The sequence below is a fragment of the Polistes dominula genome, unplaced genomic scaffold (genome assembly GCF_049000335.1).
Source record: "Polistes dominula isolate Pdom_NZ unplaced genomic scaffold, Pdom_raw_medaka contig_25, whole genome shotgun sequence".
NCBI lineage: Eukaryota > Metazoa > Arthropoda > Insecta > Hymenoptera > Vespidae > Polistes > Polistes dominula.
Window position 1 is genome coordinate 276526 of NW_028301094.1, and position 23724 is coordinate 300249.

Below are 23724 nucleotides of genomic sequence, written 5' to 3' on the forward strand. Positions count from 1 at the left end.
TTGAATCTAAACTCAACAATGTAAAGATATTCCGTGACTTATAAATTTAACGTTTCAGATATTCATAATTCGGTTTCAAGATGATGCCAAACATAACCCTGACAAAACATTCGACTTTTTGTAGTTTTGCATTTTTCAAACCAGATAGCGCATTGATGCAGTTGTATATCGAAATATTGTGTGCTATCGATCTTTTTATTATCATGATTCAATGACATATGGATGAAAAAACGTGTATGTTTTGTTTACTTTTTAATACTTTAAATAAATGTTCCTACGAGGTATTAAATTATTCAAAATGTATTGTAAATGGAAACCATCTTATATTAGTTGCCATGGTGAATCTAATTGTTTATTTAAATCAGTTGCATTGAGTTATAAAAGTCTTTTACAAAATATTAATTTATCATTTCAATACATACCATTATGTATATCTAGTTGCAAATTACTTTTATAATAAATAATAATATTTATTACAGTAAGTCCATTGCAACGCACGATGAGTACTTATAACAAAAATAATCACATGGTTTGGATAGATATGGAGGTATTTATATAATTTGTATAATTTGTAATCACATATTTGTAATCAGTTGACTTTTTCCTTCAGATGACAGGATTGGATATTGAAAAGTGTCACATTTTAGAAATCACTTGTTTAATTACCGATAGTAATTTAAAAATCATAAGTGATCAATTGAATATTGTAATAAATCAACCCGATTCTATTTTAAATACTATGGGTGATTGGTGTAAAGAACATCATGAAAAGGTAAATTGTTTATTTATATTTTCAATGAATATATTATACCAATCGTGTGTTTTGTATTTTGTTTTAGTCAAAATTAATTGATGATGTTCGTAATAGTAAAATTTCGTTGAAAGATGCGGAAGAATCTGTATTAAAATTTTTAAAAAGTTACGTTCCAAAAGGCAAATGTCCTTTGGTTGGTAATTCTGTTTACATGGACCGTTTATTTTTAACAAAATACATGCCATTAGTGCACGATTATTTGCATTATAGAATTATAGATGTTAGCACCATTAAAGAACTTGCGAGGTATGTGAAATATAAATATATTAAATGTATATAAAAGGAAAGTTTGAGATTTTTATCGGCCAAACGATGTTGTATATAGAAAATAATCTTTATATACAAATATATATATTTTGCAGGAGATGGAATTTGCAAATATATCATTCTGCTCCTCCAAAAACATGTCAGCACCGAGCAACTGCTGATATTTTAGAAAGTATCAAAGAATTGGAACATTATAAAAATTGTATATTTACGCCAGATAATTCTTAGGAGGTAATTTATTTTTATAAAACAAGTACACAAATACATAATATTTAAAATTGAATATTTTACAATATTTCCATGGATAAATTTTGGGATTTTTATTTACATTCCCTACACCGGGCAAATCCAATGCACTACTACTCTATTGATTAAACTCTTTTAAAAATATCTTAAATTAATAACAATTGTCTCGAAACATTTAATTATATTATTATTAATATTATTATTTTATAGTTTCTTACTAGATTGGTGGTAGGTATTGATTTATTGACGATGGAAGATTACTTTTCCTATAATCGTAAGAATCATCTTTTGTGTTAAACGTAGGAAAAGATAGATTTTGTTCTTTGTAATTGATCATTTTTTTTAACCACTCATTATCGATAGGCGTAAATATTGCAATCTGTAGAAAAACAAACAAACAAAAAAAAAGAACAATGGAATTACAAATAAATTTAGCAATAACTAAATGTATATTTAATTATAAAGAAAGTCTAATATAGTTTTACCTGATGCGTGGGAGAACAACCATTATCCTGACTGTAAAGTCCAGCAAATTCGTAGATTCCGTCTTCTCTTTGACAAGCTAATGGTCCACCAATTTCAGTTTGACACATATTGTAATTAATATTATGCGATTTAGCGCATATAGTTCCGTATTCTATATTTATGTTATATTGTTGTCCAGATGCATGTTGCATGCATGCATCGAGTGGTAAAACGTCAACGTCAAGACTATTCATAATGGCACCAAGTGCGTGTACTAAATTAAAGTAAAATCTTCTCTTAGTAAAAGTTTTATTTAAATATTATTTCAAAAATGTAAATATTTCTTACCTTTAATTACTGCTTGACCCCATCCCGTTACAATGCATTTATTTAATGGTTGAGTTGTAATCGAATTCGGTAAACACAATGGATTCACGTGTCTATCGTATGTTATAGCATGTTGTAAGTAAAGAACAGCCATGTCATTTACAGAAGATCCAAGCACATAATTTGGATGAATGACAATAGATGATACGTTAGTTATTTCAAATGGAAGTGGTTCTTCCTGTTCAAGTTCATATCCTAATTTCCATTCTCCAGACTTTACTGAAATTTCTTCCGGTGTAATTCTGAAATATCAAAATGATAATAAAACTATTCACTGATTTCCCTTTTCATGTAGTTAAGAAAAAAAGAAGTACAAATTTTACCCATTAACACAATAAGCTGTTGTTACAACAATGTCTGGTGCTAATATTACTCCAGAGCATAATATACTGCGTTGTTTATTCGATAATATCATTGCTTGCCATGGAATTTCAGCAAAAGATGTTACAGGCTTGTCTAATTCATCTGTATGTAGAACCTATGGAAAAATATTTGAATTTATTATATGCATATACCATAATTTCATATTGAAAATATGAATAAACATAATATATAGTATACATACACCATTTCGTATTCCACATTCGTTGGGTAGACGTTGAAGAGGAATCACTACAGAGTCTTGTTTGCTAGATGCAGTATTATAATTATTTTTAGTAAATGGCCTTGGTACGATAGGTGTTTCGTTCGGTATCAATGGATATTGTGGAGGATAGAATGGTCCAGTGACTTGTTTTGGTATTTGAATAGAAGAATCAGGAACTTCATAATTATTTTCGTTTGGTTGCGTGGGTAGTGTCGGGACGGGTGATGTAATAGGAATAACTGGTTCATTGTTAAATGCAGGTAGTTTCACCGGTGACTTAACACTTGGTGACGTTTTTACGCCACTAGTTGGCTTCTTTGGTGCTCGTACTTTTGCTATATTTAAAAATGTTGGAAATCCTTGTTCATCAAAACCACCGGAATAATTAGCTGGTAAATTACCCGTTGGCCACGGGTCTACGTAATTTGGATCGCGACAGCATTTTCCAATAACTCCACTGTCAGGATTCTTACAACTCTATTAATGACAGATAGAAATTAAATAATAATTATTCAATTATTTCAAATCTTCATATATACTTGATGACCCGTACACTTGATATACACAATTGACAACTTACACTCAATGGAACACGCTGTAGAGCATCTTTTTCTGTAAATGTGATAGGTTGTGTGCTGATTACTCCTTCCTTAGTACAATATTGTTCTTCCACACAAAGCAAAGCCGCTGCACATCCTAATTGTACCGGTGGTTTAAATTCAGGAAATCTTGAACTTGGTAAATTTGATGATGGCTGTGAACCTGTATCACTACCTCCTTCAGCTAAACAATTGATTAATAAATATCATTTTTCGTAATATAAATCAGATATCTATACTGATATATACAGTTACCTTTAGCAAATACTTGATTCAAATTAGTCCCAGAACTTATTGATAATTGTGGAGATATCGTAACACTTGAATCCAGATCTGTACCTTCATTAAAATCAGTAACTTGTTGTTGTACTGCAATTTGTTCGACACCACTATTTATCGTTGATTTTACATCCTGAGATGGACTCAAATCAACCAAAATGTTTTGTTGATCTACTTGTTCTGGACGAATTTGTACTTGACTGTCAGTTATGGGATTAGAATCATAGTAATCATTTTGTTTCAATAAAGAAACACTTGAGTCATCAACATCGGATGATGATTGTTCGTAATAATCTTTTACGGTACAACATATTTCGTATTTCAGATTGCATTGTTGAATCTAAATGGAATAAATATAGAAAAATGATTGATTATATTTTCTTCGTGTTCTGCAGATTTACTGAATAATCCAAAAATTCCCATAGTACCTGTTCTTTATCGCGAATGAATTCTTTTTGTACAGAAGAAACGTATCCACCAATACAAAGATTTTTATTCACGCAGAGTTTATTATCTCCGTTACAAGACAAAGTTAATCCCTCGTCGGATATTTCTTCTTGTTTTATATTTGATTGAGAATATGTAATGAAATCTGACACGTCTGTGTTTTGAGATATCGAACCAGAATATAAGTCTGATTGACTGATATACAGTGCTGCATAAATAAATAAAATAATAAATGATAATTATTAATTGAAACATTTTCATATAATGAAACAAACTTACGTTGATTTAATTGATTCCATTGAGTACCAAATTCAGCAGATTGTTGTTCTCGCAAAAATTGTGGCGAAGTATTGGAAAAACTACTATCTTGTTGTTGATCTTGTTTATTATCGTACCAAGATGATTGTTCTAATAATGAATATCAAGATTTGATTGAAATAATCATTGATTTCTGTTATAAAAAATGCAATTAAGTTTAATAATACTCACGAGATGTATAATAATCTGGAATTTGGTTGTAAGGAAGCCCATTAGTATATGCATTAAATATTAATGCAATTAGAAGCGTCCGTAATGGTGTTCTCATTTTAAGAGCTTTTAAAAGAGATTTAAAAAAATGTATTAATTATCAAAGTAATCTTACTCTTTAGTTGAATTATTAAATAAATAAAAATAATTTGTGCAAAGTAAAAAATGGAACGAAATGGAATAAATGTGAGGCGAAAGTCATAAAACCTAATGGATGGTGAATACGAACGAGAAGAAAGGAGATCGACGACTTAATAGAAATAAATTTCATATAAAGGCACGGAAAGCTATTAGATATATTTGCATATTAAATTAAACTCGTATATAATGATTATGAATGATCGATACGATCTCGTGTTCATCAGATAGAAATAAATAATGTATCAATGTAATTAATAATAATTAGATTCTTGTTGGAATGAAGTTGGTGTTGAAAAAGAAACAAAAATTAATAATAAAAAAAGAAAAAAAGAAGAAAACATCATCGAAATCAAAAAAAGATATATCGCATCATCGAGATTCATTTTATAACAAGGAGAAAAGGTCTTTTAGATATGGAGAAACTTGTCCCGCCACTCTCTCGTCGAAGATGTGAAGATTTTTTTTTATTTAATTTTATTCCGATGAAATATGTGTCGCGTTAATACTATCGATTAGATACTACGATCGTAGACACATTTCGTTATTGATACTTTTCGTCGTCTCTTTTTTTTTTTTTTTTTTTCCCCTTTAAAATCAAATTCTAATCCTATTATTCGTGTTCCACTCGCGAGGTGTGCATTGCTATTGAATATTAATCATTAAATTTTGGAAATTTCTTTTAACGAATTAATTGTAACGCGAATTCTTTCGTCAACGTGTGTGCGTGCGCGCGTGCGTGTATACATACATATATCGAAATTTATAATTAATCGTAGAAATATTTAAAATTCGCTTGATTACCACAAAATTTGTGTCAAATAACAAGAAGAAAAAGAAGAAGAAGAAGAAGAAGCCAGTAGTAGGACAGTCGTCTCCTTTCTACGTATATGAGAATTAATTAGTAAGTAAATGTATCTTTTTTTTTTTCTTTTCTCGTAAAACTTGATGAGAAATTTAATCAACGAAATTAAAAAACCCCAAAGTGAAATCCGTGAAAGAAAGCAATAAAATGTCTTGAAGTCAGCGCGGGAGAACAGACATCTCTCCTTTTAACTTTGAAATATTTTTCGGTTCACGTTTGCACTTAAACGTTAAATATTTTTCATCATCTACATGATTCTTTCTCGATGATAATATTTGATTATTTTTTGATTATTTTTCTCTCTCTTTCTGTCATATCTTTCCCTTTCTTTTCTTTTCTTGTCTTTTTGTTTTTGTGTCTCTTTTAACTCAGTTGGGATGTCACTTCGTAATACGAAGCACGTTGTTAGTTAGACTCACTTTCACTGCTTTTCAAGGCGGTCGATTTTGTATGCGTCATTTCGTCTAGATGTTTTTGACAGGATGAATTCTCATGCACGCTTGACGCAACTTTTTTGTACGAGATGGAACCTCTTCTTCTTCTTCTTCTTCTTCTTCTTCATCTTCTCCTTCTTCTCCTTCATCATATTCTTTGTCTTCTTTTTATCTTTCTTTCTAGAGATTAAAGTTACGATGAAACGTTGATTTACCTTCGGCCTTTAAGGACGCGGGGCCGGTTATCCGACTTTGCATGACTCCAATTTGCCGGGTCCTTTTTTTTCTCTCTCTCTCTCTCTCTTTCCCTCCCTCTCTCTTTTTCTTTACTCGTACGCTCATTTCTTTTTCTTTTGATTATGTTTATTTTAATCATTCCTGATGAATTCCAGATGATCTCATTGAATGATGAATTTCGAATTCGTACCGGCGCCTCGTCTTACAATGATTCATGAGGAATCCAATTTGGATTCGATGGACAAGGTCGATTTAAAAATGGACAACATTTGTACCAGGTAATCGGATAACTTATTCGACTTACTTCGATATATTCGTGTCAAATGGAATGCGGAGGTGGTATTGTAGGTGCTTCGTGTAATATACGAGTACTTTTTTTTCTGTTTTTTTTTTCTTTTATGTGCTCGTGTCATTTGTCTAAAAGTCGGTGAATTTATTTTTTTATTTATTTATTTTCTTATTCTTTTTTTTTTTTTTTTTTATTTTTCCTTAAGGAAAGTTGCTGCAAAATCGAACGGTAAAATGTGTTTTGACCTCTATATGTGAGAAAAGAATGCGGACAGAAATTCCATCCCACATAACAGACACGTTTGTACACATATTTATACGTGGTACACACACACGTACACACACACAGACACACACAGAGAGACATACGAATATATGAATACAAAACTAAAACATCCTACCTACTAATACTACAACTGTATTTTGCATATATTTTGTAAGAAGACGGTACTCACGCAGATATTGCAAATAACCGAGAAATCGATAAAAATAACTTCAATCTGTCGAGGTAATGTGAAACCTAGCGAGTTTCGTTTTTGCTTATAATTGCATCAAGAAAAAAAAAAACATAAAATCTAGAAAATAATTGATAAGGACTATGGATTAACTTTATATTGTATGAAATTACAAATGGTCTATTAATCGATGATCCATGGTAATAAACATTATTCAATACGACATATTGTCACGAATCTTTTTTCTGTCGTGTTCATTGCATTTTACAACATAAATGTATTTTTTAGTAGTCATTAAGAGGATAACTCAAGAATTTTAAATATTCAAATGAAGAGAGTGAAAACAAGAGAAAGAGAAAATAAGCACGCAAATTTGGGAATTTTTATCACGTTGAGACATTGTTTCTAATCTTTTTTTTTTTTTTTCTCTAACCAAGTGGTCCTCGACATTATACATACATATATATATGTGTGTGTGTGTGTGTGTGCATTTTAGAAATTTGATTGGTGACAATGTTTCAAATATTTTCTTTTCTTTCTATCGAAATAGCTCTCAACATTTTTGTCAAGGCTACTTGTTTCTTAAATATATATATATATATATACTAACTAATATTCAAATCATTGACGCATACACACACACATGTATACAAGTCTAGAGACTTGTGACGAGACGTACTCGAGTAAGAAGTGTTTGTCTACAATTGAGAATGTGCGTTACGTCAAAATTAGGTAAATTGACGACAATTCTTACATCGATTGCGAGTTAATCCTCGAATTTTGGATCGTTAGTGAAATTAACAAAAAAAACTTAGGCAATGATTATTTTTTAAACAAGAATGATCTCTCTCTCTCTCCTAAAAAAAAAAGATTATATCGAATCGTAAGAGAGTGAGTGCTTTCGAAAACGGGTGTTCATTTACAAGTCCATACACACACACACACACACACACATACACACATATACAAATTGTGTATCGATCGAAACGATTTCGCGTATCGATAAAACGTACGAAACAGAAATGTGGGTTATAGGTAATATCGTTTGCGAGGAGAATTCGGACATGCTTTCTCAAGATCGTCGAAAGGAAACATTCGGTATATGAGAAGAGAAGAAAAGAAAAAGGAAAGCAACAACAAAAAAATCACACGCAAACACACATGTATACATATATACTACTTATACACACATACACACACATATCGAAGAATATGTGACTCTACTTCTTTGAAAGGAATCGTCTGATAATTTTTATACTTATATGTGGCCACTACCTTGGTAGCGGTAACATCCTTGTAAATTTAGATCTTAAATTTTCACTTTCTGGAACGTGAAAGCTGACTCTTCGACGTCATGTAATTATTGCTCCCTTGGACCCGGCATTTCGTTTCGAAAGCACTTATAGGAGAATTCGGGATACACATCCGGAATTATTATTATTATTATTATTATTATTATTTAAATACCTTACCTTACTTTACCTTACCTTTTACCTTAGCTTACCTTTTTTCATATTCATTGAGAGAAATCTAACAAATTTGTTTTCAATTTTACGTGCGCTTGTCTATTACATCAAAATTACATTCCTTTTTTTTATGCAAAGGATATGCGTAAAGTTAAGTACTATTGCATACACATGTAGGTAGATGTGTTGGGCCAGGATTATAACGAGATGTATATGTGTATATGTGTGTGTGTGTGTGTGTGCGTGCGTGTAAATGTATAGGTGAAGAGCCCATATATCAAGAGTAACAACACCTACTCTCAGTGAAATAATATAAAAGCGTTGTTATACTGGTACTTACTTTTTAATCTCTGTATCCTCCTGTGTGGAATATGCGTATACACGTGTCGCTTAAAAGAAAGTCAATATAACTGGCGATGGTTTCATATCCCTTCTTCTCTTATAGTATCCGTCGATATTGAGTATCTCTCCCCTCCCCGCCCTCCAATGACCGCGAGAATTTCGATCTTTCGGCATCTCTCCACCTATGCCGATCAACCAAAATGCGTTAACTTCTTCGAACGATTCACATTTTTATCACGGATGTCATTTCTAAAACATTCTTTTCTCATTTTTTCTTCTTTTTTTTTTTTGCTGTTACGTCACATCGACATTTTTCAAATATTTATGGAAATGTTCTTTTTCATTATTTTACTCTCTCTCTCTCTCTCTCTCTCTCTCTTCATTTTCACCAAGTCTTCTTTTCTTCTTATTGCTTTTTTTGTCTTGTAGGATTATCACATTTTATTGCACAGATTGACTCACAGACTCCCACGATATGACACATTTAGAATTAGAGATAGAAACTTGGAATTACCGTATTCTGTTCTGTCTCGAAAGCAGCCTTTTTACGGGAAAGATCCTCCTTCTATATTTCTACACCCTTTACAAAAGAAAAAAAAAAAGAAAAGATAGAAATCCTATTTTGAATCGTAGTCGAACAAAGGCGATTTTACGCAGAGGCGAAATTACGCGTTGAAGTTACATCTATCTTGAAAGGAGGAGAACACTTTTTAGGATGATTATTTATTTAGATTTTTGTTCTTTTGACAACTCTTTAAAATACTTGCAAATAATTGCGTGGCATTTATCATGAGCCTCGTTAATTATTTTCTTTCTTTTTCAATAAAATCTCGCAATTAATTAAAAATAAAATGAAAAGATTACAGTTGTCAGAAAGATGAGAACAACCAAATTAAATTATTCGCGATTGCAGGACGTTATTATACATTATCAATGACCTCGAGAAATTTTTTTTTCTTACCCAATCAAATACATAGAATATTCATCCTGTGAATTATTAATTCATACAAAATTTACATTTAATTTCTCATCGAGTTATGTTTGTTCATTCACGTTGCTTATAATAATCGATTGATCGTCGATCGATTGATCGTCGTCTTACACCTTCAAACGCCTTCGTTTAAATGATAGTTTCATTGCAAATATACAAGGCAAATCACAAACAAACATCATTAAACATTGTTCATATTATTAGTAAAAAAAAAAAAAAAAATAGAGAAAATATTGAGGTTGTCTCCTTCAAGTGGGGCATCCTGTATACCCGGCGTCAGGATTAGGATTAGCCATCTCAAGTGGCAGATTTAATTTTTGGACAGGTGAATAAACCAGGCTTTAATTATAAACTAGTTCCAAGGTCCGTTAAAGCCTAAAGGGGATAGCTGTTATGATTTTTCTTTTCGAATGAATTCAGGGGCCCACTCTCTACTTGGAGGAATATTTCACATTTTCTATCCACAGAAACGAAGAAAGGTTTTTAGATTCATCCTTTCTTTAAAAAAAAAGCTTTCATCAACTCAATCGAAATATCCCTCCCCCCAAAAAAAATTAGTCAAAGTTGCGGAATTACATCGATTACTCGTTCATAAATCTATGTTTATCGTTAAACGAGCAACGTATTTGATATGTAAAAACCATCATTCATGAATTTACTACGATCGTTTATTACGTTTTACGTAAGGAATTTATGTTCGTCCACGAGTATGCTAATGTTACGCGAATACACTCTCACTATGTTGTACACGGATTATTTTTATGTTTTTTTTTTGTTTTTTTTTTTCGAACCATCGTATCTTGTCAATTATTTTGTCTTATTTTGACAATGGTGAATATTTGTCGAATGCATCGTTAACTTTCTTCATAATAAACTGTTCCCATTTAGTTATGATGACATGAAACCTTTGTCAAAAGTTTTTATGTTCTTTTGTTATACTATTCTGTATTTCGTCACGATTCTAAATTATTTTTTTACTTGTGATTTTACGTGACGTTTCAAAAATATATCTCTTTTCGTTTGCAATGTTTCTAATACCACAATGTGTAATGACAATGATGTTTGTCATTATTTTGACTATAAACATCATTAATCTTACACGCGATATAAAAGATTGAAAAGCAGAAGAAGAATACGGAGCAGGGTCAGATTCATTTTGACGTTGTATTTAGAAAGTGAAAGTTCCGTGTCATAGATCATCGCATTTTCAAAGGGCCACCACCATCATCCGTCCTATCTTTTGAATGGCGCCTAATAAATTAAGTTTCGTTATTAGCTGGGATATTCATGTTGAAAATGTTGCGCGTTCAACTAAACTTTCTTCTTTGAAAAATTCATCTTTTAATACATTTTATTATATCGTGAATCATTTGTAAGAGATTACATTTTATTGCGATTTTAAATTAAAGAGAAAATCATTTTTATTATACAGTAATAATGAATAGATTTTTTGATATTTAAAAGTGTATTTAACTGTATGTATCTTTTGTTTCATTTTCTTGTTTATTTTTTTTTTCAAATCTGTTTTATCGATATGTAAATGAAAAAGATCTATAAGGATCTATACCGACATTACCGATAGAAATCGATTATAATTCCTACGATATCAAGAGTTGAAATTATATAAAAAAAAACACACACACATCTTCTACATTATCGACAATTTGAATAAACTTTTTTGAAATGACAAATGATTGTAAAAATTGAGGAATATTATTAATTAGACCCAGGAAAATGGATAATTAAGAAATGTTAATAAACATTAGAGATATTTGTTTATCATATTATATAATATTGTTTTAAACACACTCGAGCAAAAAGATCAATTTGGTTGTTTCGTTTATTATGTAAGGACAATTATTTGTATAATTAAATCTAAAGGCAGAGATTTATTTGGAATCCTTTGGGTTTGTTATTTTGTTTAAATGAACAACATGCACACCTTCCTGTTGAACATTCGGGAATACATTGAAATTCTTGTCTATAAGCTATTAGAAATTGTCAAATGTAGCCTAATAGTACGGAAATTTTGCAAGGTTTCAATGGCAAACATCGAATTCTTGTAGAGAATTGTCAGAGTCTAATGTGGATTTAATTGGAGTTAATTGTTTTTTTTTTCTTTTTTCGAACAAACGGATATACGTTAAGTTTTGTTTACAAGATAGATAAGTATATTACAATAGAAAAGTTTTTTTTTCTTTTTTTTTTTTTTACCAATCTGTACGAATTTAGAATAGCATTAACAATTATTTATATATCTTTGAATAAGCGTAAGAAAAATGTTACAAATGTTGTAATAAAAAATAAAGACAGACAAATGCAATTATCTGGATCGGTCAGCAAAAGAAGGAAAAAATAGTAAAAATATTGAAATACCCTGCATATTTAAATATATCGTATATAGAATTCTCTTCTTATTCTTATAAACTTATTTAACTTTGTTCAACATATTAACGATATATTTATTGATATTTCATGTATCATCGCATTATTTCACAAATCGTTTATTATAAATTATGCCACAGTGTTTCTAATTGATTCCACTGTAAGAAAATATTTTGAACCTTTTTTTCTTCTTCTTTAGAACAAAATTAATAGTTGAAACAAAATGAAGTTAAATTGACAAATGCAATATAATATGAAATTTGTTCGTATGAAAGCTATAGTAAAATTGAAGTCTTTTTTTTTTTTTTTTTTTTTTTAGAATTTTGTCGAAATCAATTAGAAACAACAAGTGTGAATATTACGTAGATCATGGCGTAGATCATGGCGTAGATCATGACGTAGATCGATAGAACTATTATTTATGTCGATAATATAATAAACATTGTTTATAATCTATTAATAGATCGTATTTGTTAAAATCTGTAATTAAATAATAAGGTACAGGATAATCACACGAGGCGTTAGTTTCGTTTCAACTAACGCTTCATTCATTTGGTCGAGACTACCAAGGTACTATACAATATATATATATTTATTAATATTTATTAATATTGCAAATTTTCAATGTGAGACATCCAACGTGATATTTCAATTAATAATCATCAATTTACGTTAATACGAATCTTCATTGGAAATATTCTCTAATGATGTGTAGTCTCACATTTAATGATAATTTCTTCGTTAAGATGTCTCTTCACCTTTTTTTTTGTTTGTCTTTTTTTTTTTTTTTTTTATCCTTTGGATAAAATCATATGCCCGCTAATTGGTTCATAATATTGGATAAAATCACTTATCAATTAGATGAAAGATAAATATCCTTTTAAAATCCGTTTAAGTATAATCACGGAGAATTTCTTTGAAAGATTTCATTTCATTTCATTTCTTTTTTTTTAGCGAGCATAACTAACTTTTAAAAAGGCCCCCAGGAAAAAGTGTTCCATCGAAAAAATTCTAATTTCCGTTTACTCAATCGTTTTGTTTGTGTACGTGTGCAGGTGTGTGTGTTGTGTGTGTGTGTGGGTGTGTGTGTGTGGTTTGACCATCATTTATTACTAATTGTAACATTATCTTCGGCGAAATCTCAGCGCTTTGATATTTACGTACTTCCACTCTTGACGTATTTTTCATTTTACAAATATCAAAATCCTTTTCGCATTGTTTCTTCTTTTTCTGTTAATTATTTTCTTACGGTTTTATGCATTGGAACAGTCATTTCAAATCTTTCAATGGAAAAGTACAAAAATTGCAAGTTATTTAAATCGATGTGCACAAATCTAAATAATAATTTATCTGAAACTTGATAAATGAATATCAATCAATTGTAATATAATTAAGAAATAAATTAAAGTTCAAAGAAATCGATTGGATCTATCGTAAATTGCCATTGGTAATCGTGAATCGTGGAAGTTACGTTTAAGGATTTAAATGTAGTTAGTTGTTCCTATATCGTACTAAAATTACAAGTATATGAAACACGCTACTTGAACGTGTCCGTTTAAAGCTTCGATAATGTCAATTATCGTAACTAATCTGACACGTGGCACGGTTTGAAAGACTGGGTAGGTAGGGTTAGATACATACATATTTACAAACGCTCTTTGACAATGCATTTTCACTGAATATTGTGTGTTCAGAAGACGTTGCTTGCTGTTTCTTGGAAACCTTTGAAAATCATCATGAGTCATTTAAAAGCCTTTAAAACGATCCTGTTTATACTTCACCCTGGTTTCTCGAAATGGTTTCTCGAAATATACATTTATGTCTTTTTGTTCTTTCTCTTTTCCTTCTAAGCTCTTAATTTTCTAATTATTTTATTATTTTATATATTTGTCATGCATGTCAGTAATTAAGTGAAAAATTACGATTGCTTATTTTTTTTTATATTGTAAGAAAGGGATCAAAGATTTGAATAAGAATTGAAAAGATTTGTCGTCTTCCACAAATAAAACTCATGAAACTGTTTGTTCGATCGTTAGAGTAAATAAAGAAAAAAAAAAAAGCTTTTGATAAATTAATAGAGAATATAAGAAAGTAGGTTGAAACTCTCACAAGACTGTATCAAGAGTATCGAGACTTCGTAATAATTGCTCGTCTTTAGAACACCATTGCACCAATTCCTCGATAGTCACCACGCCATCCTTGTTCGCGTCCATTAGCTAAAAGATAATAAATAGTATATATATGTTGAGTTTCAAACGTAGATATTAATTACGTAACTCACGTGAAATATACGATCGACGTGTTCACGTGCTGCCAAATGTGGCTCGACTATTTGTGGCTGAGTATAACGACCCAACATCTCGTAAATCGATCCAACGACATCCAACATTTCTTCCTTGCGTATCAATCCGTCACCGTCCAAGTCGTATAATCCAAAAACCCATTGTAATTTTTCCTCCACCGATCCTCGAGATACTTTGGATAATATTGTCAAAAATTCCTACGCATAAATCAATAAGATCACATCATTGATCATCTCACTTTTTTCAATTGCAATCTCTCTTTCTCTCTCTATTAATCAGCTTACCTCAAAACTTATTTTACCAGAGTGTTTCCTCTTCATGGTGTTAAACACGTAATGAGCGTATTGGCTAGCATCTACGATCATTAAAAAATAATTCATTACAAATATATCATCATCATTATTTAATTGTTTAGATTGAAATGCTTACCTCCCTGTGGAAAAAATTGCGAGAAGATTTGTTTGAAAGCTTCCTCGTCGACCAAACCAGTAGGACACTCTTGTTTGAATCCCCGATAAATCAATTGTATTTCCTTTCTTGAAAATCTCGTGTTGGCTGCCAAGGTGGCCAATTCCTCAGGCTTGTGGCGTCCGCCCAAGGCTAAGGTGCCACCTCCAGAACCCCCTAAAACGCCCCCGAGTTCTTCAAGTTCTCCCTCTGTAACGTTGCCAAGGGGGGCTTCACTCTTAATACTGCACCACGTGTAAGGGCTGCTCCGATTCTAAGATACCTTCTTGGATTTTTTCTTTTTTTTTTTGTTATTACTTAGGAGCAAACAGGATGGATTCTTCCTCCTCTCATAATTTTTTTTTTTTTTTACTTTACTACCAGGCAAGAAGAAATAAAAAAAAAGAGAAAGACAGAAAGAGAGAGAGAGAGAGAGAGGAGGAAGCAATTTTTCTACTTACAAAAACGTGTGATTTTTTACGGTGCAACGAGCAGATTTTGTTTTGACTGGTTGCAGTGTATGCACCGTCTGCCAATTACAAATGCTTCCAAGGAATTCTACTAAAGACACAGTGTGAAGTATCAAAAGAGCATCTACTTGAATATTCGGAGAGAGATGTAACAACGGGTGCAACGTATTTACAGAACGAGTCCGTATCGAGTGCATATTTCCACTCCCCCTTACCAACCCCTTATTCATACATATATCTATCTAATATCAAAACCACATTCTAAATTACATTCTTATTTTATAACGCATTTACGCTTTCTTTTCTTTAATCTCTTTCCTAATGACGTTATAGAAAAATTATATAATTGAATATTATTGAAATGATATTATTAACAATGAAATTATGCACGAAATCATTATGAGAGATAAAAGAAAAGAAACATTACGACTAATTCTTACATACGAAAGTGTCGCTGCTAATTTCTATGGATTAATTTCTTTTCTAATAACGTTCCCTACTCATTTAAGGGGGGGATACTAATTTTAATTTAAATTCGTCTCGTCGAGTAAAACTTGTTACAAACCTTGATTACAGGAAAATATTGATAAGCAATGTAATTCTAATTTTAATCAAATATTACAAGTCTTATTCGACGTAACGAAATCAGAACAAAGCAATGACGAGAATATTTACATTTGTTCAACGTTGTTAATTAAAGGTACGATCGAATCTAACAAGGATTTTGTATGATCATAAACATCACTGTAGCTACGAAAAATCAATCTACTGACAAAACACTATTATCTAAATTGTCACCTTTCTAAAAAAGGTTTAATTAAGGATAGAGAGAGAGAGAGAGAAAGAGATAGAGAAAGAAAGAAATAAAAATACGGAAAGTAATTACAGTTCATATTTGATCACTACCCTTTAACTCATGTGTCCTATACAACGCAATTCGGCACTTTCTACGCTCGCATACTTTCTTTTTACATGCATGTGTGTAACATCAATCAATTGTCTATGTCGACATGCCTTTTCAACTTGTCTTAGATGACGCTTTTAAGACTAACTACCAAACGACCGAACGAAACACGCTCAATCGATCTTCCTCGAAGGTCAAATTCAATAAAAATGACTCTTACAAAGCTAATCGATTTTATATCCAACGTGTATGTGTATGTAAATTAAACGATACGAGACGAGATAGGAGCTTCCCTGATTTAATATCTTCACTTATTTTTATATATATATATGGGGTGATTTAATTAAGAAAAAAAAAGAGGCAAATGATCATTGTCGTAGGATCAGACAAATTAGAGAGGCTGTTGATCTGAAATTCGATGGGGGATGGATTATCGTGAAAAGTAAAAAAAATGAGGAAATATTAGAGTCATGATTACGGAATATAAAAACAAGTAGGATATTTTAAGAAATATCGAAGGTCTGCCGTCAGACGGTAATCGCATTAGGGTGGTTCATTCGTTTGGATTTTCCTCTTTACAAAGAGTTAATCAATGAAAAAATCTACACGTGTGTGCTCTAAAATGAGAAGGAAAAGAGAGAGAGAGAGAGAGAGAGAAAGCGAAAGTGAGATAGAGCTCCTAATCCCGGGCATCCGGGGTTACCATGACGACGACGACGACGACGACGATGACGACAGGTCAGCTCCTATCCCGTGGACTTTGTGTGTCCCATATTTCATCCCATTTTGTTGATCTTTATGGGTATTAGCTGATAATTAAAAGAAGAATATTCATTGTCTATGAATATAAATGAGATGTTGATTTAAAATAAAGTTGGTCGCGTGGTGTCGTTCGATTCGGCATATCAATTCTACAAAACTACCCTTCTTTTTTCCTCCCATCTTATTTAATGTTTCTACTAGTCAAAAAGGGGTGGTGTATTTGTCTATCTAATTATCTAACAATTCCTAAGTGATTTCAACGAAAGAGGGTAGTAAGAAGAAGATTGGGATGTAGAGATAGAAAATTGGATATTATTGGTTGTCAAAGAACTTGCATTATTTTGTGCGTACAAGATTATGGGTGTATCAAAGATAATCAGAAGTATAGAGAGAGAGAGAGAGAGATAGATTCGATATAGGGAAAGATAAGGGAAAAGAAGTAGAAGAAGAAAAAAAAAAAGAATAAGAAAAAAAAGGTCTAAGGTGAGATCTTTTTGTGTCGAAGGAATCTCGAACCTTGGCGCTGCATCTCCATCGACTCTTGGCGCTGTCGCACCTCGGCGAATTACGTGCAGCAGCTAATAAGAGCGAACGAGATGAATAAGAAATAAAGGGTGGAAAAATAGGAGCAGAGAGAGAGAGAGAGAGAGAGAGAGCGAGAGAAGAGAGAGAATAAGAAATATTTGATGAGAAATAGGAAAATGAAGGAAGTAATAAGGAAAATGCGATATCGTGAAAACGAATGTTCGTTTTGTTCGTTGTTCGCGGTATAAGAAATCCTCACTCCGCGGCTTCTCAAGGATGATGATCGAAGAAGAAACACATCGTCGAATGTCCTAGCTGCGATCGCACCACGCTGATAACGCGTTGCCACGGATTACGGGCGATCTTGGCCCTGAGATTGGTCAACTTACGTTTTTCGCGACTCTTACGTGCCTTCATTGGCCGTATCCGGTAGAACGTATAAGGAGATCGGTGTACCGATTTCTCACCGATGAAAGAAAGAAAGAAAATTAGATGCAACAATTGAAGTAGTTAGAAAAATGACAAATGGAGATAACAAAGTCTCCTTCTTTCTCTCCTTCCCAAATAATCGATTATTTGATTATGTTTTATTCTATTCTTGTACTCCTATATTGTTTTTCTTTCTTTCTTTCTTTCTTTCTTTCTTTCTTTCTTTCTTTCTTGTTTTTCTCCTTTTCTTCGTAAACAGGATCGAGGATTGAATTGTTCGCGAATCGTTCGTCGTGGCCAACCCTTCTCACTTGTCTCGTATGAGCACACGAGAACGATGCAACACGTCCGCCCTATCTTCCTCCACTGATGACTTTTCTCTCTCTCGGTTTGTTCGACGCACGGATACTGGAAAGCGCACTTCTACCTTGCGCGCAAGTCACTTTCTGTCTTTCTTTAGCATCTCGTTCAAACATAACTAACTACAGTCTAGGCCAACATATATTTTCTCCATAAATTTTCTCTCGAAACTTAGTTTTTTGAAGCGTTCACTTTTAACACGTGTCATCTGTACACATGATTTTTTATTTTTATTTCATATAAAATACTAAATATTGTTCTAAAAATATGTATAAATTAATTACAATATGAGAGTTCAATTTTTATCATTATTTATCAAAATATTTGATTCGCAAACATTTTTTAAAGTGTTTTATTATTAATGCGCGCCTGTTAGAATGCAACCCACCAGACAGACTTTGAAAATGGTACTTGCGAGCGCCATCTACTGGGACGAAATTTTTTTTCTGCCCGAAAGATAGGCAACCCGTCATACATGCGTGTATAAACAGTTTTGACAGCAAAAAACTATCGTCCCAGTAGATGACGCTCGCAAGCAACATTTTCAAAGTGTGTCTGGAGGGTTGCATACGAACAGGCGCGCATTTTTATAATTAAATTAATAATTAAATAAATTATCCTCGAAACTTGTTTATTTGAAGGTTTCACTTCTAACTTGTGCACACATGTTTTTTTTATTGACATATCGGAATTTCCCATTTTCTTCTTTGTTATTATCGAATTTGTTCGAATAAATTAATTTGTTTATTAGCAATATTTCTTACAAATATGTTATTATAATGTTTTTAAATATTCTCTCAATTTTTTCAATAAAATTAACTAAACTGCAATAAACAGAAAAATGTATTGGAAATAGTTGTTTATCACTTCTACCACGGAAGAAATCGGTCAAAGATACGACACGTGAGACAAATATTTGTATTTAATTTCATCTAATAATAAGATAGGAAATCGAACAATTTCGTTAGAATAGATGAGCGCTTTCCGGTGGCAGACGATAATCTTAGTAAACTAAGTAAATATGTACCTGTTACATCCGTAATAAACGCGTAGAAAAGATCGCGCGGTTAGATGGCCAAAATCTCTCGAGTCCCGGTATTTGAAAATGAACGGCAACGATATCTCCAAATTGTCATACAAGGAATTGCAAGCATTGGCTCTTAAATATCGGGTGCCTGGCAACATAAAGGTAATAAGTTTCATTTTGACAAATCTCATTAGTTTCATCTTAAAATTCGATTAATTGCTAAAATAATTGAAAAGATCTTTTTAATTAAATTGGACACGTTTTATCTGAGACGTTAGAAATTAAGATCGAGCGTGATCTATGTGATATTTTATCGTTCAACGATTTATCTTCTTTTCCTTCCTTCCTTTACTTCATTTCATATTAAATCGAAAGAAATTCAAAACGATCAAACGATCGTTTATTCACAGAAAGAGCTGCTTGTTAAAATATTAAGGGCAGCAAGAGGTAGAAACAATGGCGAAGTCGACAGATTGTTAAGCGAATTAAAACAGACGCGGAAGAAAAGAACAAGAAAAATAAAAACCGAAAAACTTGGTCTAACTTCCACACCTATACAGAGTCCTGATAACGTCATGGCCGAAGATTATTATCATTCTCAGCAACAGCAACAGCAACAACAACAGCAACAACAGCAACAACAGCAACAACAGCAACAGCAACAACAGCAACAACAGCAACAACGATCCCCTTATCAATGGGTAAGATTTCATTTCTCTTCTACATTTCCTTTTTTCTTCTTCTTTTTTTTCTTTTCTCTCTCTCTCTCTCTCTCTCTCTCTCTCTGTCTTACTTTTCATTCTTCCTAACGTTTCTTTTCTTAATTAAGCTCGCGTCACGATCTAACTTTCAATACTTTACATGATTGATCGAATTTGGTCGTGATCCTAGTACAATTGTCACTTTTATCGATCAAGTCTTAAAATCAAGAATATCCCGCCGTTCGAGAAACGATCGTCGTTTATTTCATTAGAAATTCAATGTAAACATTTAAAATTATGCAAAACAAATGATTTCTTATTGTAAATATATATAATATTTTTTTTTTATGTATATTTATACTTGTATATTATTTGTTTTATAATATTTTATATTATTTTCTTGATTATTAGGTTGGTGCAGAAGAAGAAATTGTAAGCAAAGAAGATGACAAACATTATGAAGAATTTAGGCAATTTCTATTAAGGAAAATACAGAGAGAATTTCAAACATACAATGCACCTCATAATCCAACACACGAATCAGCAATAGTTGATTTAAGAACTACACCAAGTAGTTCTGCTGGACACATTTTTCCTAATTGTTCTAAGCCTAATTTAATAGGCATTAATGAACCTAATTCTTGCATATATCCTTTCACTAATCATATACAATATCATCATCTGCAAAAGGAATCAAACAAGAGTACGTGTGGATCTATACTTTTGAAAAAAATGTTACAAGCACCAGTTGGTACAAATTTAGGAGAACTTGCAGCACCAGTATTTGGAGATTATAGAGTTTGGCCAGTCGAACAATATCATTCTGAAAATATATTAGATGATTCAGACACATTAACTGCGGAATCAGTGGACAATGACAACGAAGATAATCCTGTAATAAATACAGATTGTTATGGAGTTTTAAATAATGTTAAGGATGAATATCTTTTACACGATACTAATTTTGTTAAAAATGTACAAGATATTGATCAAATGTCTAATGTACTGAACGATCAAACAGGTAGTCAATATCATTGCAACTACGCAAACAATGATTTAAAACAAAATTATCAAACGTGGACTATTACAAATGTTATGGATTCTATGGACGATAGTTATATAGATACGGATATAAGTACTTCTAAAGTACTTCATGCTATTTACCTTGATAATCCGGTAACAAATGCAAATAATGGAAATACAAATTATCGATATCACATTAGCGAAAACGTTTATAATGATAATCCATCGGTACTTAATATTAATCCATCCGAAGATCCTTTGTATTATTCATCGTCTATAATGTCCAATGTACAATCTACTTCTGCGGATCAAACATACTTGGACAATCATAATAAATATATGGGAGAAACGAGAGAATATTTTGAAATGACTGGTTCCGCAAATAGTATCAATTTTTCAACCGACGTACCTCCGCTTAGTCAAACATTACCTAACAATATTCCATACAATTCAGAAGTTACATATCAGTATTCTAATTTACATGACAATCATCAACCATATACCACAATGTCTCAAAGTTTTGAATCACGACAATCGAATGATCTTATAATATCGCAAGATATAAATGCGTGTAAGGATCCTGTAACGGAGAGAGTACAACCATGCTCTGATGGTAGGTATGCATTATTTATTCAATCTTAAATCATTCTATTTCAACATCTGATAGATCTATTAATATATATATATATGTCATTTTTTTTGTACATGTTTCAGGAATGTTAGATCCATTTCGACCTAAATGGTCGCACAAAAAGTTATCGGAAAATAATCTCGAAAATATATTGAATTTTAATATATCCAAAAGGATAGATTACACAAAACTAGATCAAACATCTTGTATATATTGTTATACTGCGCCAATAGTTACACACAAAGCTTTACTTCCCACCGATGTTTGTTCGCAACAGATAAAATTAGTAGCAGAACAAAGACATCATTCATTTTCCCCTTACTGGCTTTTATACAACGATAGTTCGGCCGGTATGCGCATGGCCAATGTACAAAGTAACACAGATGATTATAATGGAGAACAAGTATGGATGATTCGTACAGCATCTATATCCAATAACTATAATTCGATTATAAAAGAATCTATAGACGAAAGTGAAGATTCGATAAATGATGTTTGGATGAATGACTATTCTAAATATCGGATGCCTTTACAAAAGGATGTAAACAGTTGCGAAGTTATAAACAACGCCGAAGTTTCAGAAAGTTTATTCTCTAGCATACACGGTGAATCTAATTTAAAAAACGACACTATTTCTACGTGTCAAATGCAAGAGGATATAACATACTGAATTATTTATATACATATGTATATGTAGAAATATGTGTGCCACCCAGTGGTACATTCAATTGTGATTATTATTAACCAACGAAAATAGAATTTTTCACACTTAAGGATCGATTTCTCTTATACAGTTGAGAGTCATCGATCGCGACCATATTATCTCATTAAAATTAAATCTATGGCTATTGCTGTTTTATAATAAAATTATTCAAAATATGTATTTTTTAAAATGTCAAAATTCAATGTACTATCTACGTTGAAATACTGATACAAAAATCGAAGAAACAAGAAGACTGAGATAATGTGATATACTTTGAATATATCATAATTTAGGAACGAATTTAAATTTAAATTTAATATTAAATTACAATAAATATACGTATATATATATATATATATATAATATATATGCAATTATTGAAATAAAAAAAAACGAAGAAGAAGAAGGGAAATTATAAAAAGATATAAAAAGAAATATATACGCGCGTTAAGCGTTGTGATAATTAATTTATATCGTCAAGATAAATAATATTTAGTTCTCATAATTACAGATAACAATTTTTAATTGTTAAATAAAAATATACATGTCGTACAAATCCGTATTGTGTGATATTAATATTAATTACACTTTTCTAAATGATTTATACATACATAAACATAAAACCAATGAGTACCTGCGAAGATACCCACAATTTATTAACCATTGTATTACGTTATACTTTTTTGTAAAAATAAAATCAGTTATATCTATACATTAGAAATGATTACAATTTTTATTCGAATTTGTACAAACATATAATCTTTATTTATTTATTTAAAAAAAAAAAAAAGGAGAAGACTTTAAATCAATTTACGACTCACCCGAAACACCTTCCGCTTGAAACTGGGACCGGATATAATTTAAAACTCTAACTGGTACAGATTCTCTTCTTCTACTTTTGTACAATTCGGTTTCTTTACTTCTCGATGTACTCTGTTTCTCGGAAGATCTTCCTGGAGTCACAGTGACACTGTACATTGTTTCTTCATTAAATAATCAATCTATTTGTTGATTTATTTAATTACAATACAATGATTCAACGACAATTCATATTTTTAGGCGCGAATTTTGGATCGATACGTTTTTGTTTGTTCAAGTTAAAATTGATAAATAATATGTAAAAAATACAAGTTTGTACAAATGTTAAATTTGATCAAAGACGTTAAAAAGGCGCACTCACTGGAATAAGGTCTCAGTCTCAACTGCGTTATGAAAAAAAG

The 23724-nt window shown here is 31.5% G+C and overlaps 4 protein-coding genes across 8 annotated transcripts; 2 read left to right on the plus strand and 2 right to left on the minus strand.

Moving 5' to 3' along the window:
- Window positions 1-92: 92 nt before the first annotated feature.
- On the plus strand, window positions 93-1364 carry LOC107072289 (putative oligoribonuclease). Of its 2 annotated transcripts, none has more exons than XM_015332078.2 (5): window positions 93-234; window positions 480-547; window positions 611-772; window positions 840-1060; window positions 1177-1364. In XM_015332078.2, the coding sequence occupies exons 1-5, from the start codon at window positions 219-221 to the stop codon at window positions 1307-1309; spliced, it is 600 nt and encodes a 199-aa protein (XP_015187564.2). In that variant the 5' UTR covers window positions 93-218; the 3' UTR covers window positions 1310-1364. The 2 variants fall into 2 exon arrangements, with proteins under 2 accessions (XP_015187564.2, XP_015187563.2); XM_015332077.2 differs by having other exon boundaries at window positions 142-338.
- scaf (inactive serine protease scarface) lies at window positions 1300-10014 on the minus strand. Its single transcript, XM_015332073.2, has 11 exons — window positions 8842-10014; window positions 4580-4684; window positions 4370-4498; window positions 4072-4298; window positions 3620-3983; window positions 3346-3548; window positions 2745-3242; window positions 2503-2657; window positions 2141-2421; window positions 1813-2066; window positions 1300-1706 (listed from the first exon to the last, which is right to left on the minus strand). Exons 2-11 carry the CDS (start codon window positions 4674-4676, stop codon window positions 1545-1547), a joined length of 2370 nt encoding a protein of 789 aa, XP_015187559.2. The 5' UTR covers window positions 4677-4684; window positions 8842-10014; the 3' UTR covers window positions 1300-1544.
- LOC107072294 (uncharacterized) lies at window positions 4707-23216 on the plus strand. 2 transcript variants are annotated; one of them, XM_089176474.1, is made up of 4 exons: window positions 4707-6570; window positions 19857-20147; window positions 20559-21783; window positions 21885-23216. In XM_089176474.1, exons 2-4 carry the CDS (start codon window positions 20022-20024, stop codon window positions 22469-22471), a joined length of 1938 nt encoding a protein of 645 aa, XP_089032600.1. In that variant the 5' UTR covers window positions 4707-6570; window positions 19857-20021; the 3' UTR covers window positions 22472-23216. The 2 variants fall into 2 exon arrangements, with proteins under 2 accessions (XP_089032600.1, XP_015187573.2); XM_015332087.2 differs by lacking the exon at window positions 4707-6570 and adding an exon at window positions 18646-19608.
- LOC107072295 (A-type potassium channel modulatory protein KCNIP2) lies at window positions 11606-23712 on the minus strand. 3 transcript variants are annotated; one of them, XM_015332088.2, is made up of 5 exons: window positions 23326-23712; window positions 14952-15179; window positions 14807-14877; window positions 14501-14719; window positions 11606-14435 (listed from the first exon to the last, which is right to left on the minus strand). In XM_015332088.2, exons 1-5 carry the CDS (start codon window positions 23480-23482, stop codon window positions 14325-14327), a joined length of 786 nt encoding a protein of 261 aa, XP_015187574.1. In that variant the 5' UTR covers window positions 23483-23712; the 3' UTR covers window positions 11606-14324. The 3 variants fall into 3 exon arrangements, with proteins under 3 accessions (XP_015187574.1, XP_015187575.1, XP_015187576.1); XM_015332089.2 differs by lacking the exon at window positions 23326-23712 and adding an exon at window positions 18020-18424; XM_015332090.2 differs by lacking the exon at window positions 23326-23712 and adding an exon at window positions 17622-18423.
- Window positions 23713-23724: the final 12 nt, after the last annotated feature.

What these genes read in the sequence shown, in the direction of transcription:
- LOC107072294 (XM_015332087.2), top strand. Translation starts at nt 19,525, where the DNA reads ATGAACGGCAACGATATCTCCAAATTGTCATACAAGGAATTGCAAGCA. An exon ending in GGGTGCCTGGCAACATAAAG is followed by an intron (nt 19,609 to 19,856) that starts GTAATAAGTTTC and finishes GTTTATTCACAG; the next exon opens with AAAGAGCTGCTTGTTAAAAT. An exon ending in AACGATCCCCTTATCAATGG is followed by an intron (nt 20,148 to 20,558) that starts GTAAGATTTCAT and finishes CTTGATTATTAG; the next exon opens with GTTGGTGCAGAAGAAGAAAT.
- scaf (XM_015332073.2), bottom strand. Translation starts at nt 4,676, where the DNA reads ATGAGAACACCATTACGGACGCTTCTAATTGCATTAATATTTAATGCA. An exon ending in TCCAGATTATTATACATCTC is followed by an intron (nt 4,499 to 4,579) that starts GTGAGTATTATT and finishes ATTCATTATTAG; the next exon opens with AACAATCATCTTGGTACGAT. An exon ending in TACAGCGTGTTCCATTGAGT is followed by an intron (nt 3,243 to 3,345) that starts GTAAGTTGTCAA and finishes TGTCATTAATAG; the next exon opens with AGTTGTAAGAATCCTGACAG.
- LOC107072289 (XM_015332077.2), top strand. Translation starts at nt 269, where the DNA reads ATGTTCCTACGAGGTATTAAATTATTCAAAATGTATTGTAAATGGAAA. An exon ending in GTAAAGAACATCATGAAAAG is followed by an intron (nt 773 to 839) that starts GTAAATTGTTTA and finishes ATTTTGTTTTAG; the next exon opens with TCAAAATTAATTGATGATGT. An exon ending in ACCATTAAAGAACTTGCGAG is followed by an intron (nt 1,061 to 1,176) that starts GTATGTGAAATA and finishes TATATTTTGCAG; the next exon opens with GAGATGGAATTTGCAAATAT.
- LOC107072295 (XM_015332088.2), bottom strand. Translation starts at nt 23,482, where the DNA reads ATGTACAGTGTCACTGTGACTCCAGGAAGATCTTCCGAGAAACAGAGT. An exon ending in GCAATTTTTTCCACAGGGAG is followed by an intron (nt 14,878 to 14,951) that starts GTAAGCATTTCA and finishes TAATGATCGTAG; the next exon opens with ATGCTAGCCAATACGCTCAT. An exon ending in ACGTCGATCGTATATTTCAC is followed by an intron (nt 14,436 to 14,500) that starts GTGAGTTACGTA and finishes ATTATCTTTTAG; the next exon opens with CTAATGGACGCGAACAAGGA.